Source organism: Odontomachus brunneus, unplaced genomic scaffold (genome assembly GCF_010583005.1).
Source record: "Odontomachus brunneus isolate Ranch 3 - 2012 unplaced genomic scaffold, Obru_v1 Obru_scaffold_048, whole genome shotgun sequence".
Taxonomy (NCBI): Eukaryota; Metazoa; Arthropoda; class Insecta; order Hymenoptera; family Formicidae; genus Odontomachus; species Odontomachus brunneus.
The window spans coordinates 1,520,125-1,534,965 of NW_022639498.1; the positions used below are offsets into that span (position 1 = coordinate 1,520,125).

At 33.9% G+C, this 14,841-nt stretch overlaps 2 protein-coding genes across 4 annotated transcripts in view; one reads left to right on the forward strand and one right to left on the reverse strand.

Moving 5' to 3' along the window:
- Positions 1–14,160, forward strand: part of LOC116844957 (girdin) — a 34,476-nt gene extending 20,316 nt beyond the window's left edge. The window contains exons 5-7 of one of the 3 annotated variants that reach the window (XR_004378164.1): positions 7,309–7,443; positions 7,522–13,184; positions 13,987–14,160. Coding sequence is in view for 2 of the 3 variants with exons in the window: in XM_032817145.1 (XP_032673036.1) it covers positions 7,309–7,443; positions 7,522–7,596 (210 nt within the window). In the remaining variant the exon portion in view is untranslated. Of the gene's footprint in view, positions 1–7,308; positions 7,444–7,521 lie in introns of all 3 variants that reach the window. The other 2 variants (XM_032817145.1, XM_032817146.1) reach the window with 2 other exon arrangements.
- Positions 8,873–14,078, reverse strand: LOC116844956 (cullin-1). The gene is made up of 12 exons (XM_032817143.1): positions 13,880–14,078; positions 13,615–13,777; positions 13,310–13,528; positions 12,989–13,243; positions 12,618–12,911; positions 12,278–12,541; positions 12,008–12,187; positions 11,682–11,831; positions 11,340–11,579; positions 11,180–11,283; positions 10,889–11,108; positions 8,873–10,699 (listed from the first exon to the last, which is right to left on the reverse strand). The coding sequence occupies exons 1-12, from the start codon at positions 14,041–14,043 to the stop codon at positions 10,619–10,621; spliced, it is 2,334 nt and encodes a 777-aa protein (XP_032673034.1). The 5' UTR covers positions 14,044–14,078; the 3' UTR covers positions 8,873–10,618.
- Positions 14,161–14,841: the final 681 nt, after the last annotated feature.

The following is a 14,841-nucleotide window of genomic DNA, read 5'->3' on the forward strand; positions in this document are numbered from 1 at the left end:
ATATGCAATTTTTACAAGTAAGCGACTGTGTACACTCACAGGCAGGTATGGTGTCCCTCGGCGGACCCGTATACTGCTGTCAAACAATCGAAAGCGACAACAGGCATAAACGGAGGGAGTACTGTACGTCTTACGTACAACGCGAGAGAAGCGAAGAAGGAACGTAGGGGAAGTGGTGGGAAACATTCCGATGTTGCATCCTTATCGAACGTCGTCCGATCGAGAGAGAAAACATCAGCAGCGTTACCAATTGTTAGTGGTGTCCTCAATAGCTGTCTCACTCACTCAACACTTGAATGCAGAGAATATGAGTGAGACAGCTATAGTGATACGGCGCTGTCTCTATAGGTATCTCGCTCGCTCTAATATCCATGTATCACGCTTTCCTCTTTTCTCCTTAACAGAAATGCACGTTGTGCTGATGAATGACACTGAACGACAAAATTTAACTTTTTTGTTGTTGTACGAATGTGAATAGTCATTTTCGATGTATTTTTGCCCGCTGAGTACAAATCCTTAATCCAAATTTGGTTACCGCGTTACATTAAAAAAAAAAAAATACATCGGAAATGATAGACATATTTCGTCAAAAGGTCGTTAAGATGCGTCCGCATGTAACATTGAAATATTAAAATCTTTACGAATTAAGATCTTTAAGAATGAATTTTGCCGGTATATGAAAAAAATCATCTGATCATCTGATATAAACATTTCAGTAATATTGCCGCATATTCTGATGTCAATGGTAATGGACAAAAACATTTCACAATTTGATACATCCTACGGAATGGAATAAATTTTTTTCTTCGTAAATTTCATGATAACCATCAGTATAGGTATATCAGTATAAACATAAAGTATAGATTTTTCTTTACAATTCTAAAAAGAGGCAGATTTTTGTCGCAGAGTTTCGACATATCTAAGGGCGCGATCCATTGCATACTGCAAACGCTTCGAAGTCTAAGCACTCAAAATTACCTATGCATTTCTTTTAAATCGCTTAAAACCGGGAATACAATAGGTGTAGTAAGGTTTAAGCATTAAGAAATTAAACAATCCTAGTCGACTTTTACAAGAATTATCAAATGAGGTTTGCCAATTTCTCATGACTTAAAGTTTATTACACTTATTGTGTTCCCGTGCTAATTTGACATACTCTACTAGGTGGAATGAATTCTTTTCATAAATCTTATGATAAAAATTGTAAAATATCGTTGTTTTCTTACAAATTAAAAAAAAAAGAAAGAACTAATAATGTTATAAGGCTCTTGTAAAAATTAATTTTTAATTCTAAATATAAACAGTAGGCATGTAAGAGCCGATTTTTCGCTGGTTCGTGTTATGTAGGTTTAATGTATTAGGACCTTAAATAAGTTCTCGCTGATTTTTCGTGAAAATTAATGCTTTATTTAAAAAAGTCGTAAAAAACGTCACTGAAAGTATTGTCCATCGCTGGTCACTATTTTTTTCCATCTTTCAGCATTTGAATTCCACGTCGGAAAAACGACACGTCTTTTGAGACTATCCAAGAGTCGACTCATTTTTTGGCATCTTCATAAGAATGAAAGTGCTGCTCAGCCAGGTCATGTGCTATCGATCAGAACAAGTGATAATCGGAAGGGGCAATGTCTGGTGAATACGGCGGGTGTGGTAGGACTTCCCATTTAAGCATTTCCAAATAGGTTTTCGATGTATTTTTGCCCGCTGAGTTGTGTAACATGTGACCGAGCGTTGTCATGTTGCAAAATCACTTTGTCGTCTTTCTGCTCGTATAGCGGCCGTTTTTCCTTCAATGCTCGGCTCAAACGCATCAATTGTAGTCGATAGCGATCTCCCGTGATGGTTTCGTTCAGTTTGAGCAGCTCATAATAAATTACACCCAGCTGATCCCACCAAATGCAGAGCAGAAGTTTCGAACCATGGATATTCAGCTTTGCCGATGATGTTGATGCATGGCCGAGCTTACCCCACGATCTTCTACGCTTATCGTAGTGTATCCACTTTTCATCGCCAGTCACGATACGATGCGAAAAACCTTTCCTTTTCTGTCGTTGAAGCAGCTGTTCATACATGAAAAGACGCTGTTCGACGCCTCTCAGCTCGTACGGCACCCAATGTCCTTGCTTTTGAATCATTCCTAATACTTTCAAACGTTTCGAAACTGTTGTGTGATCAACTCCTAATGATTCTATAAGTTCAGCTAGTTCTGACATGAGTTTTCATAAAGTAATACCTCCAATTCTTCGTCTTCAAACTTTTTCGATGCGCCAGAACGTTCTTTATCTTCAACATCAAAATTATTATTTTTGAAGCGTCTAAACCAATCTCTGCATGTTGTTTCTGACAGAGCATGGTCGCCGTAAGTCTCAACAAGAATTTTGTGTGCTTCAGCTGCAGATTTTTTTTTGAATAAAGTAGTGCAGTAAAATTCCCCGCAAATACTCTTTTTTTTTTGGCACAAAACTCGACATATTTAACACTATGAAAAAAAAAGTTGTTTACACTTCGGCGAAATGACATACACTGAATTTCAAGCTTGCTTATAGTACTTCCTTATAGATGCGTTACCATCTTAAACGCACGCAGTTCTAGTAACGCCATATGTTGGAAACAGCGAGAACTTATTCAAGGTCCTGATAAAGAAACAATTAATACAAGTTTTCAATTAAAGCAAGTTTTTCTTGAAGAGACTTTCTTGCTTTTGAAGGTAATAGATATGGAGGCAGTCCAATAATAAAGGGGTCTACAGCTTTTTGATTTCATTGACTTCTTACTTTGCTTCACGCAAAATTTGCGACATTTATATTGTATTCTGTTCTATACTCCTTTTCTACGCTGAAAAAGGTCCGAATCGAGGACCTAACGTACGTGATATTTATAGAAGATTTGTATTAATTATTTGTTTATATTAAACCTACATAACACGAACCAGCGAAAAATCAGCTCTTACATGCCTACTGTTTATATTTAGAATTAAATTGATTTTTACAAGAGCCTTATAACATTATTAGTTTTTTTTTTTTTAATTTGTAAAAAAAACGATATTTTACAATTTTTATCATAAGGTTTATGAAAAGAATTTATTCCACCTAGTACAGTATGTCCAATTAGCACGAGAACACAATAAGTGTAATAAGCTTTAATCATGAGAAATTGGCAAACCTCATCGATTATTCTCGTAAAAGTCGACTAGGATTGTTTAATTTCTTAATGTTTAAATCTTACTACTATTGTATTCCCGGTCTTAAGCGATTTAAAAGAAATGCATAGGTAACTTTGAGTGCTTAGACTTCGAAGCGTTTGCAGCGTGCAATGGATCGCGCCCTTAGATATGTGGAAATTCTGCGAAAAAAATCTGCCTCTTTTTAAAATTGCAAAGAAAAGTCTATACTTTATCGTTATATACTGATATATCTATACTGATGGTTATCATGAAATTTACGAAGAAAAAAATTTATTCCATTCCGTAGGATGTATCAAATTGTGAAATGTTTTTGTTCATTACCATTGACATCAGAATATGCGGCAATATTACTGAAATGTTTATAGCATCAGATGATTTTTTTCATATGCCGGCAAAATTCATTCTTAAAGATCTTAATTCGTAAAGATCTTAATATCTCAATACTACATGCGGACGCATCTTAACAACCTTTTGACGAAATATGTCTATCATTTGGATTAAGGATTTGTACTCAGCGGGCAAAAATATATCGAAAATGACTATTCACATTCGTACAACAACAAAAAAGTTAAATTTTGTCGTTCAATGTCATTCATCGGCACAACGTGCATTTCTGCTAAGGAGAAAAAATGAAAACATGATACATGGATATTAGAGCGAGCGAGATACCTATAGAGACAGCGCGTATCCCTATAGCTGTCTCGCTCATATTCTCTGCATTCAAGTGTTGAGTGAGTGAGACATCTATTGAGGACACCACTAACAACTGGTAACGCTGCTGATGTTTTCTCTTTCGATCGGACGATGTGCGATAAGGATGCAACATCGGAATGTCTCCCACCACTTCCCTTACGTTGCTTCTTCGCTTCTCTCACGTTGTACGCAAGACGTACAGTACTCCTTCCGTATATGCCTGTTGTCGCTTTCCACTGTTTGACAGCCGTATACGAGTCCGCCGAGGGACACCATACTTGCCTTGAGTGTACACGCACCGGCATTTATGCCGTCCGTATATCCGTGTGACTCGCACACGATGACGCGTTACTCACACACTGCTGCCTGTAGGTAAGGCACGAGCAGCACGGAGCGGCGAATGGGGCTAGCGGTATACGATCGTCGGACGCTTAGAAAGGGTGGAAGTCGCGGCGATCTTCCATCCTCTATCACAGAGATAAAAGCGAGAGAGATAGCACTATAAGACGTCGTGGGCAGAAATGCCGTCGTAAAATACGTGTGACGCACACTAAGAAAACGCTCGACTTACAGTCTCGTCTATACGTGAGCAATACGCGGTGTCTCGACGACTGTTTCGCTCGCTCGAACGTCCATGCATTTTTTCTTGTTAGCAAGAAAATTACTATAATGTAAAAGGAGATCTTGGGGAAAGGCTTTGATAAGTGTTTCTTAATAGCTGCTCTTTAAAAAAAATAAATATTAGGTTTATTTTAATATAGAATATTGAATCACAATATAGAATACTGCAACAATACAGCGCTTGTATAGGTTGTCGAAGTAAAGTATTTTTAATTTTAATGTTACACAATTTCCTGAAAACCCTTCCCCAAAATCTCCTTTTACATTACAGTAATTTCCTTGCTAACAATAAAAAATGCATGGACGTTCGTGCGAGCGAAACAATTATCGGGACATCGCGTATTCCTCACGTATAGACGAGACAGTATAAGTCGAGCGTTTTCTTATAGCGAATTCGGTTGCTTGCACTAGTGCGCACTGAGGCTCATTCATAGCATGTTAATATATTTAAATGATTCTGAAATATTTTTAACCAGTAATATGATATGTATAACATCCGTACGAATCATTTTATTAGCTAAAATGTTTTTAAATATGAATTTAAGACACGATCTTAAATATTATAAGAATGTACTGTAAACAAGCCTTAGCGCGCACTCAGTGCGCACTAGTGCAAGCTACCGAATTCGCTATTAGTGTGCGTCACACGTATTTTAGGACGGCATTTCTGGCCGCCACGTCTCATAATGCTATCTTTCTCGCTCTTACGTTGCGATAGAGGATGGAAGATCGCCGCGACGCCCGTCACTATTCCTTCTCCAGCCGTCTGACGATCGTATACCACTAGCCCCTTCCGCCACTCCGTGCTACTTGTGCCTCATCTACAGGCAGTAGTGTGTGAGTGACGTGTCATCGTGTGCGAGTCACACGATATACGACAGCGTTACGCCGGTCGTGTACGTGTGTGTGCCGCCCACTATTTACACATGACACGGTCGTTTACTTGATGCGTATACCCCCTACACGTTAGAGTCCGGCCTTACAAATGGCATCACTGATATACACACATGTATACACACACGTGTACGCGCACACATGCACGCACACGTAACAGGAACACATAGGATATCCTAAGGCCTGTTCTTTGTAGCTACTGTTGAACTAGTGCAATATATTGAAGTGAGACAAATATACGTTTTCTTTAACTTACTACACTAGTTCAGCAGTAATCTAGAGTTACAAAGAACAGGCCTCTAGATCACTTTTAAGCCGTGCTAGAGCTTACGTGATTCCAGCGACTCAAGCGCTCCTCTTTTTCACCAAATTTTCTAAAATTAATATCTCGGAAGTTATAGCATTTAAAATTATCGTAAAACGCCCTTATAGAAATGTAATACTGATAAGTAATAATTTGGCCAGTGATAATTACTGTCGTTCAATAATTTTATTACTCGTATAAGTAATAAAATTACTATTTATTACTGGCCAATTTATTACAGCCAGTGATACTTTTCTATAAGGGCGGTATAGTACTTCCCACCTCAATTCGTTTTACGCTCTCGCGAAGTTTGAGAACGATGATTTGGCAGACGACCTATATCCTAATGGCTCCTGCACACAGGACGCAGTAATGCTTGCCGCGCGGCAGAAGTTCGCGCGACAGCCAATCAATATGCTGCTTTCCATAATAACCTTCGAGCTCTTACGGAAAAACAACATATTGATTAGCTGTCGCGCGAAATTCTGCCGCGTGGCAAGCATTACCGCGTCCTGTGTGCAGGAGCCATAATAGCCAAGTCTGCTGGAAACAGTTTGCCAAACGCTTGTTGCAGGTTTTGTAGGTAGAATTGTTACGGGCTCTGTATAAAATTATTTCAACAGAATGCCAGCAGTTTAGACAAGATCTGTTAAACAGATTTGATAGCAGACTGATAGCAGAATTTAAATAGAACCTATTTAGCAATCTAACGGCAGATTGATGACAGAAACAGAGCAGATCCTGCCGTGTGCAGTCTGACGACAAATTGGCGGCAGAAACGCACCAAATTATGCCGCATGCAGTCTGACAGTAGATTGGTAACAGAAACGCACCAAATCATGCCGCGTGCAGTCTGACGGCAGATTGGCAGCAAAAACGTAGCAGATCCTGCCATTTTTATGTCCTTCATCTTCGTCTTTCTAGTACATCAAGGAAGAGTCTCTTAATCAAAGTGACAGTGGTGTAGTAGCTAAGGTAAACGACTCAAAAGCCAAAGGTCTCAGGTTCGAATCTCAGCAATGGTAAGTAAATTTTCGAAGTACAATTTAAATTAAATTAAGTAACGTGTGAAACAATAAAGTGAAAAATTTAAGAAAAATTCAGGAAAAGAGAAAAGTATATATAAATGTATTTTAATAAATATTTTTATAATATTTATGATAAGAGAGAGTATTTATGATCTATTGAATCTAAGGTCACAAAAATATTTATAAAATATTTTGGTAAGTATTTATAAAATAATCAAATTTTATAAATATTTTGTAAATGTGTTTTATAAATATTTTGTGTTGCCTGGGTGCGTTTTTGCCACCAATCTGCCGTCAAACTGCACACAGCAGGATCTGTTGCGTTTCTGCCGCCAATCTGCCGTCAGTCTGCACACGGCAGGATCTGTACATTTTCTGCGATCAGTCTGCCGTCAAATGATTTTGACAGGCGCTACTAGCAGATTGTGGGTATAACGTGTATACAGTTGATGCCAATCTGCTATAACCCTTTGATCGAATTTGCCGTCAGTCTGCCGGCATATTGCTGATATTTTGCTATCAGGATATATATATATATATATATATATATATATATATATATATATAAAATGTGTATTTTTTAGGGATTAAGGAATCAAATTAAAAAATTACAAGAAGATAAAAATTTAGCCATACAAAATTTAGAAAAACAGCAAATGGAATTAGTGCAAGCATTTAGAAAACAAATACTGCTCATAGATAATTTAAAACAACAAAATGTACGTATTATTTTATATATATATATTCTTTATCTATAAAATGTTATAATTAATTTTTACAATTATTTTGTTTTACAGATATATTTAATAGCAAGTGGGAAAATACATTTAACAGGAGCAGACTTTACGAAATTACTGGAGTGGAAACCTTAGTAACTCTGAGATGTATATAAAACATTTATTGAATAACTGTTACTATTCATACATTGTGAAAGATGAAATTAATTCCATTTCATAGCCATTTATATCTTACAATATTATATTACAGCACATATTAATTGATATACATCTTTTTGCAGAAAGCTTGTATATAGCACCTGTGTGTGTGTGTATGTGTATGTATATATAGGTGCGTGTTAGATGCGTGTGTATATATGTGTGTGTACATGTATTTCACACATTATGTATTAAAATTACGCATATCACTGGATTTAGATATTCTATACTTTTTCAGTATAGATTTGTTTATTTCATGAAACTTTTCTGTATATGATTTGACATCAACATTATGTTTCACTTCATAATCACAGCAATTGATCAGTTTCATATAAAATAACAAATGTATTTATTCAAATAAACTATAGAATTTGCAGATTTTTTAACACAGTTATAAAAAAATAAAATTACTGGCAGTCGCATTAGAAATCTTATATTTGGGGTACACGCGACAATTATTTTCTCGCATACAAACAGGATATAACGATAGATATAAGTTGATTCCGAAGTTTTTCCCTATAGAATATACATTTGACATCATATTTTTATTTGAAAAATGCTTTATTTATATCAACATTGAAATGTTGATATAAACAATTATTCAATGTTTATAGGAAGACCTGTGAGTCAAACTTATAAAAAAGTTACAATTTAAAGTTATCAGTAAAAATGCATATTTTTCTCCCGTTGTGATTGTATCAAATTCAAGTTTCTTTACTTTTAATAACTTTAAATATTTTGTCTAATTTATTTATATAATTCCTGTTTTGTGAAGAAATAAATCATAAGGTATAACTGCACAATTAAAAGATTAATTTACGTTGTATATAAATTAATTATTTGTTCTTATGGATCTGACATAAAAAATGCCTTGCGATGGATTTTTCGAGTTTAAAGACATATGCGGACTCGTCAAAAAGCGTCGATGAAATTTTATTGAAGAGTAAATATAGATTAGAAAATATTTCTGTAATGGGAAGGAGGGGGAATTTAGTCTAAATTCCTTAGCCTAGATGATGTACTATCGCACGTCTACATTTACAAAAGTGATTAAACTTATTTGCAAAAGAAATTTATTAAGATTTCTTATTTGCAAACAGCAATATTAAATAATAATGAATATCACAAGAATATGGATAAAGACTGCGTGATATAGTCAATATCCCTCTGCACAACCTAGCTTGTGAGTACATTACGTTTAATAGTTTTATAATTTGAATTCATAATACATTTTATTTAATAAAATACATTAATATGTTTTTGTTTGTTCGTGTGTTTTTCTGTAGCTAAATACGTGATGTTATCACTTGTCTCACAGACAAGTATTACAATTTAGTAATACAATTTAATTACAGTAATTCTCAATTTATTTTTCTTTCTCATCAGCCTTTTTATCATTGACAATATGCTATGGGAAAATGTTTTTACTATTTGAACATACATACATACATATATATATATATATGCGTGTGTGTGTGTGTGTGTACATACATACACACTTAAAATTTTCTAAAGTCGCATTTGTTTTTATGCATATTGAATTTTAAAACACAACCTCGAAATAATCGTACATCTTCAAGCCTTTAAAGTTACTGGATTTGCTACACCGATTTCTATTGAGGGCACTGAGTGCAAGATTCATTAAGCACCATTCGTGTCTGCTTTTTTTAGTTATATATGCCACAGACATTTATTATTGTTATTGTACTTCGAATATCAAACATTTCAAACTACTGCAGTAATAAATTTTATAAAAATCTAAACAAGTTTCTATTCGTGATTAATAATTTGGAAATTAATCGACATATTGATTTCAAACTCTACTTTAACTCAAAGATATAAACGAGATCATTACCTCTCGAGGACGTTCCGCATTTTTTTAATGATCTCGTAATTAGTGAGTTATATGTATTTATATTAATATTAACGTATTTTAGATCTTTAATAGGAAATTATTATAATGTATGTCTGACTTATATTTTTCTAACAAATATTTTGTCTAGGACCACTTAAGAGACGAAATTATATTCTATGCGGAAACAAAAAATTGCTAGATTGCAGTGATAGATTTGTATTCATTAACATAAAATTTTCTGGTCTTAAAATTGTCTGTCATGAGAGATAGATTTGCTAAAATGCATTACTATCTATGCGCTCACAAAATTTTTTACAAATTTTCTTATATATCTTATTGTCATGTTATGACTTCTTTATATAATTGATTACAATTTACAATGATCTTTTTGATGTAACATTAGACATAACATGGTCTTAATTTTCTCCATTATTTCGCACATCTTTTACTTCATGAAAAATAATGCTTTAACATTCTAATTTTCTAAAACTGAAAATATACATCAGCAACAAATTAAAAGCATAAATATGTTTTTATTATTTTATAATTTTCTATAGATAATTAAAAAATCTCTGATTAATTAATTGATTACACCCTGTACTCTGCGACATTACAAAAAGCTCCACTTTATATGAAAAACAGCACAGATAGTAACACACTTAACATTTCATAATAATTAAGAGAAATAATTTTGCTAACAGCACACATACACACACACACACATATGTATATATATACATATGTATGTATGTGAATGCGCGTGCGCGCACGCACGTGTGTGTATATATATATATATATATGTGTGTGTATGTATGTGTGTGTATATATATATGTGTGTGTGTGTGTGTGTGAGTGTGTGTATGTATATATATATATATATATATATATATATATATATATATATATATACATATATAACCCCAGACTTTAAATGCGACCAGAAGGACAATAATGTACAAAGGCATCCATGTACAGAAAAAAAAGCACGAGAATTAACTTCGAGACTTAAATAAATAGTATGATACGTGTGTAGCAATGATAATGTAAGGTTCTCTTTATTATGCATATATGGTTGCTGCTGTATCGTTGTCCTAAATCGACTGATCATGCCAGATAGCTATAAGTATCTTTTTGACCTTCTGTGCGCTCCAAATACTCTTTTTCAATTAAAATATCTATACATTTCTGAAAAATAGAATCCATCCTTTTAAGAAAGAATTAATATTATATTAAATATATATTATATTAAATATATATTATATTAAATATATATTATATTAATAATATATAAAACAATATTTTTACACATATTTATAGTTAAAGGCTCCTGAAAATAATAATCTTTTGTAGAAAGAAAATTTAATTAATAAATACCTTAATAACATGCACTCTTGGCTTGAATCTAGAACTTAATTGATTCAAAACTTCTGCTACCAATTGTTGATGTTTTAATACTTTCCGCATTTTCATAATTCTAACGATCGCTGCCTGAATTAAAAGTTTTCTGTCTTCTTCTATGTGTTTGTGCGTAGTCTCTTGTTCAACTTTTAATTCCGTTTTCATCGGTATATTAATATTCACCCTTAATTTCTTACTATTAAACAAATAACATAATTAGATAAATTGTTAATAACAGTTAATTACATGCATGTAAAAGAAACATACTTCTTGTATCCCGTAAAAAGTTCTACCGTTGATAGCGGGGTCAATTCAGCTACATCATCGCTAGCTGCAGTTAAAAGTTTGGCTTTCAAAAGTATTTGAATAACCTGCAAAACATAACTTTAAATCTTTTGTTACTTTGCTACTTTCACTATTACATTACCTGTAGTAAAAAATCCATTTTTATCTGTGTTGCATAATGAAGTTGTTGTATTGTCCATGATGTAGATCCATTATATTGTAGCAAAACTGCCATTTGGAAAGTCGAGGCTTGCAATGTGTACCTGTTCTTAAAACAGTTAGTATGTAGTTCCCCTTTAGACATATTGTATAACCAATTTAACTTTCTGCCACTATGTTGTGAGCTGTAGAAAGTAGTAAACCTATGTACAGATCGTTCTAGCTGTAAGATAAGAATAAAGGATCATGAATGAGCAATTGATAAACATCTGAAATTCTGAGTGTTCAATCGATCAATCAGTTTGTTTTGACAAATGCTTTTTACCTCTGTCGGCAAAGAAAATGTGAAGGATTGTTGAAATGGCCATGAACCAGAAGATAAAACTTGTATACTGAAATCCACATCCAATGGTTCAGCAGATCTTACCAAATGTCTTCTGAACTGTTCGTTTAGATCTTTTGATACACCAATATCCTGTGAAGAGACTGCTATAATCACATTGACTTATGCTTCGAATAATTTTTAATAACAAAAGTTAGTAATCATTAATAAAATATTAGATAAAATCATGAAATTCGCATTTCTAGTTAATATCTAATTAATTTTAATTTAGAAATTAAATTTCTAATTAATATACTATGGAAAGCTACCTGAAACATGCGTTGTAACTTTGAAGTATATTCAAATCCACAAGCTTGTTTTAACTTAGAGATCATGGAAGCCTCTGCGTCATCACTGGCAGACATATGTTGTACCAATCGTTTCGCCAACATTTTGCTATAGAACTTCTGAAATACATCTTTGTCTTCGATGTATTTAAATACTACCATCTACACAAATGAGATTATAAATACAATTAACAAATATCTTTTGCAGAAAAACATGAACAAAAACAAATACTTTATTACAAATGTACTTACGACTTGATTGAGAGTATCTTCAAGTTCTGCTTCTTCTGGATTTTTACTGCTTTTCTTCAATAACAAGTCACAGTACTTTGCTAATAATTCAGGTGACTTACTACTACTGTTTGCTGCTCTTGTAACTGAATTAGCATTAATAAATCGACCACAAGCTTTATCCAGAGCTGCTACAAAACCGCTATCGTTGTTAAAGGCGACAAGCACTAAAGCATTATACTTTTTGTGCACTTCCAAAATTGTGTTCACATAAACTTTTGGATCCTGAATACAAAAACAGTTGTTAATATTCAAATTAGAAGTTTCGTATAGTTGTAATTACATTAAATAAAATATGTACATTAGCAGCAGAGTCGCCACATTTATCTATAGCCGCAAGCCCTTGATTAGCTATATGAGTTTCTAAAAGATTTCTCAATTCTCCAAGGCCATTCGGTATTCTCGCTACTAGTTGGTACATTCTACCTAAATCTGTATTTTTATCAGCATTCAAAAGATTCTGGAACTCAGAATGAAATATATCCAGATGTTTTTCAATAAGCACTCTTTCACATGTTTTCGCTAATCGTTCATGAGTTGTCTGATGTAGGTAAACACGAACTCGTTTTTGTTCTTCCAATAACCTCTGTTCCGCCTACACAAAAAAAGAAAAAAAATATATATATACATAGTCTAAGAAACATTTCTTACATGTTTGTTCAATGCTCATACTTTTTTCATATATTCTGTTACAGGATTTTGTCTGAGAAAATTTAAACTCTCATTGGAATAGAAACGTTCTGTATCTTCAAGGAATTGATTTTCAAAGGAATCTTTATACACTGTTAGATTTTGTCCTTTAGCACCTGGATCTTCTTCATTTAAACCCAATTCCACATAACAATTGATGACACCGCTAACTAGTCGGGTATTAATTGTTTCTCCATTACGTTCTCGAACGATTAATTTAAGCACTGCACTAGTAACCTGAAGCAAAACATGTTTACTTATCAAGTACAAATTAGTGTTTGCAAAAAGATTCTTTTTTCATACCTGTTTGTTCAAATGCTTAAATAAATTATCTCGCCAGGTAACCAAGGCTAATTGATAAATTTCATAAATCCCTTTTCGACCTTCCTCACATTCTCTGCGCACCCAATGACGATTGAGATATGCACATACACCATTTAACACTTTACTACTAAATTGATATTCTTCCCACTGTCTTGTGTAAAATTGTAGCACATCTTCATCCATCAAGTCAATTCCATGCTATACACAAAATTATTTATATTGTAACAATCTTATCTAAAGACACTTTTGTTTATATTTACAAAGCATAACACTTATATATTTACTTTAAGTAAACTAATAAGATAATTCCTAAGAAAGTCACGCAGGCGCTTGTATAGCTCCAATCCTACTAATTGTGCACCTCCTTGTGAAATTTGCCCTTTCTTACTCTTGGTCGATGTCCTGGTCAATTGTTGATGAACACTTGTGCAATAATCATATACATGTCTATAGAAAGTTTAGAATGTAGCAAGGAAATCTCTTGTGAGGATTAGATTATATACAGAACAGAAAACAAAAAAGAAATATTCTCTGCAATATAAAGGATACGTGTATAGTTCTATATATCTTGGCTTTGACATACACTGTCTATTATAAACTTGTTCTATGCCTTCACGTAAATCTCCCCAAATTTGATCTAAGTCAATCTGCTTTAGGCCCGGAGGACCTCCATGATGACTTCCAGCTCCTCCACTGCTTCTATGTCCGGACATTCTGTTTCTATATGTTTGTCGAGTGAGCGTCACTGTTACTACGTACTATTATAATTTCTATAGAAATAAAAAAACAAAATTAATACTCAACATTGTAAATAAAGTTATTTGATTAGACATACGTATGTTACATGCATCTCATAAATCATATTATAAGTTGTAACATAATTTCAAGCAAAGATATATATAATGTAATCTAAATGTATATTAAAGTGAGATAAGGCAAATACCAAGATATTCTAATTTGATATCATTGAGCAATTATCGGTGCAACTTGAGTTGAAATATGCACTTTATTATTATTGTTATCACATATTTACATGTAAAACTTACACATGGACAAAAATTTGTAGGAGAAATCGACAACAAAGATTACATGAGTTCCACTAAAACTGATGCATATTTGCAACACTGCGCGACTCGTTTACCAATAGAAATTTCATCGTGACAACGTAAGAAAAGCGCATGTTTCATGCGCTATAACTTCTTTTATAGTAACGAAACGTCAGAAAAAGTAGAGTCGTCGTAAAATGCAAAATTTCAAAACAAAATTACGGAATATAAAGAAAAGAGCGCACTCACCTTTCGACGTTCACCGCATAACAGGCAGTGACGGCCGAGAGACAACTCGTGAAAACGCAGTAGCCAGCTTTGTTCCGTGATCAGCGAACGTCGGACGAACGGCGTCGACGTTGCGCTCTTCTTTGTAGGAAATATAACACCAGACTCTTTTACTCGCTATGTTCTCGATGCCCCGCACAGCAATGAGCGCGACAAAACCACCCGAATACTCGAGAC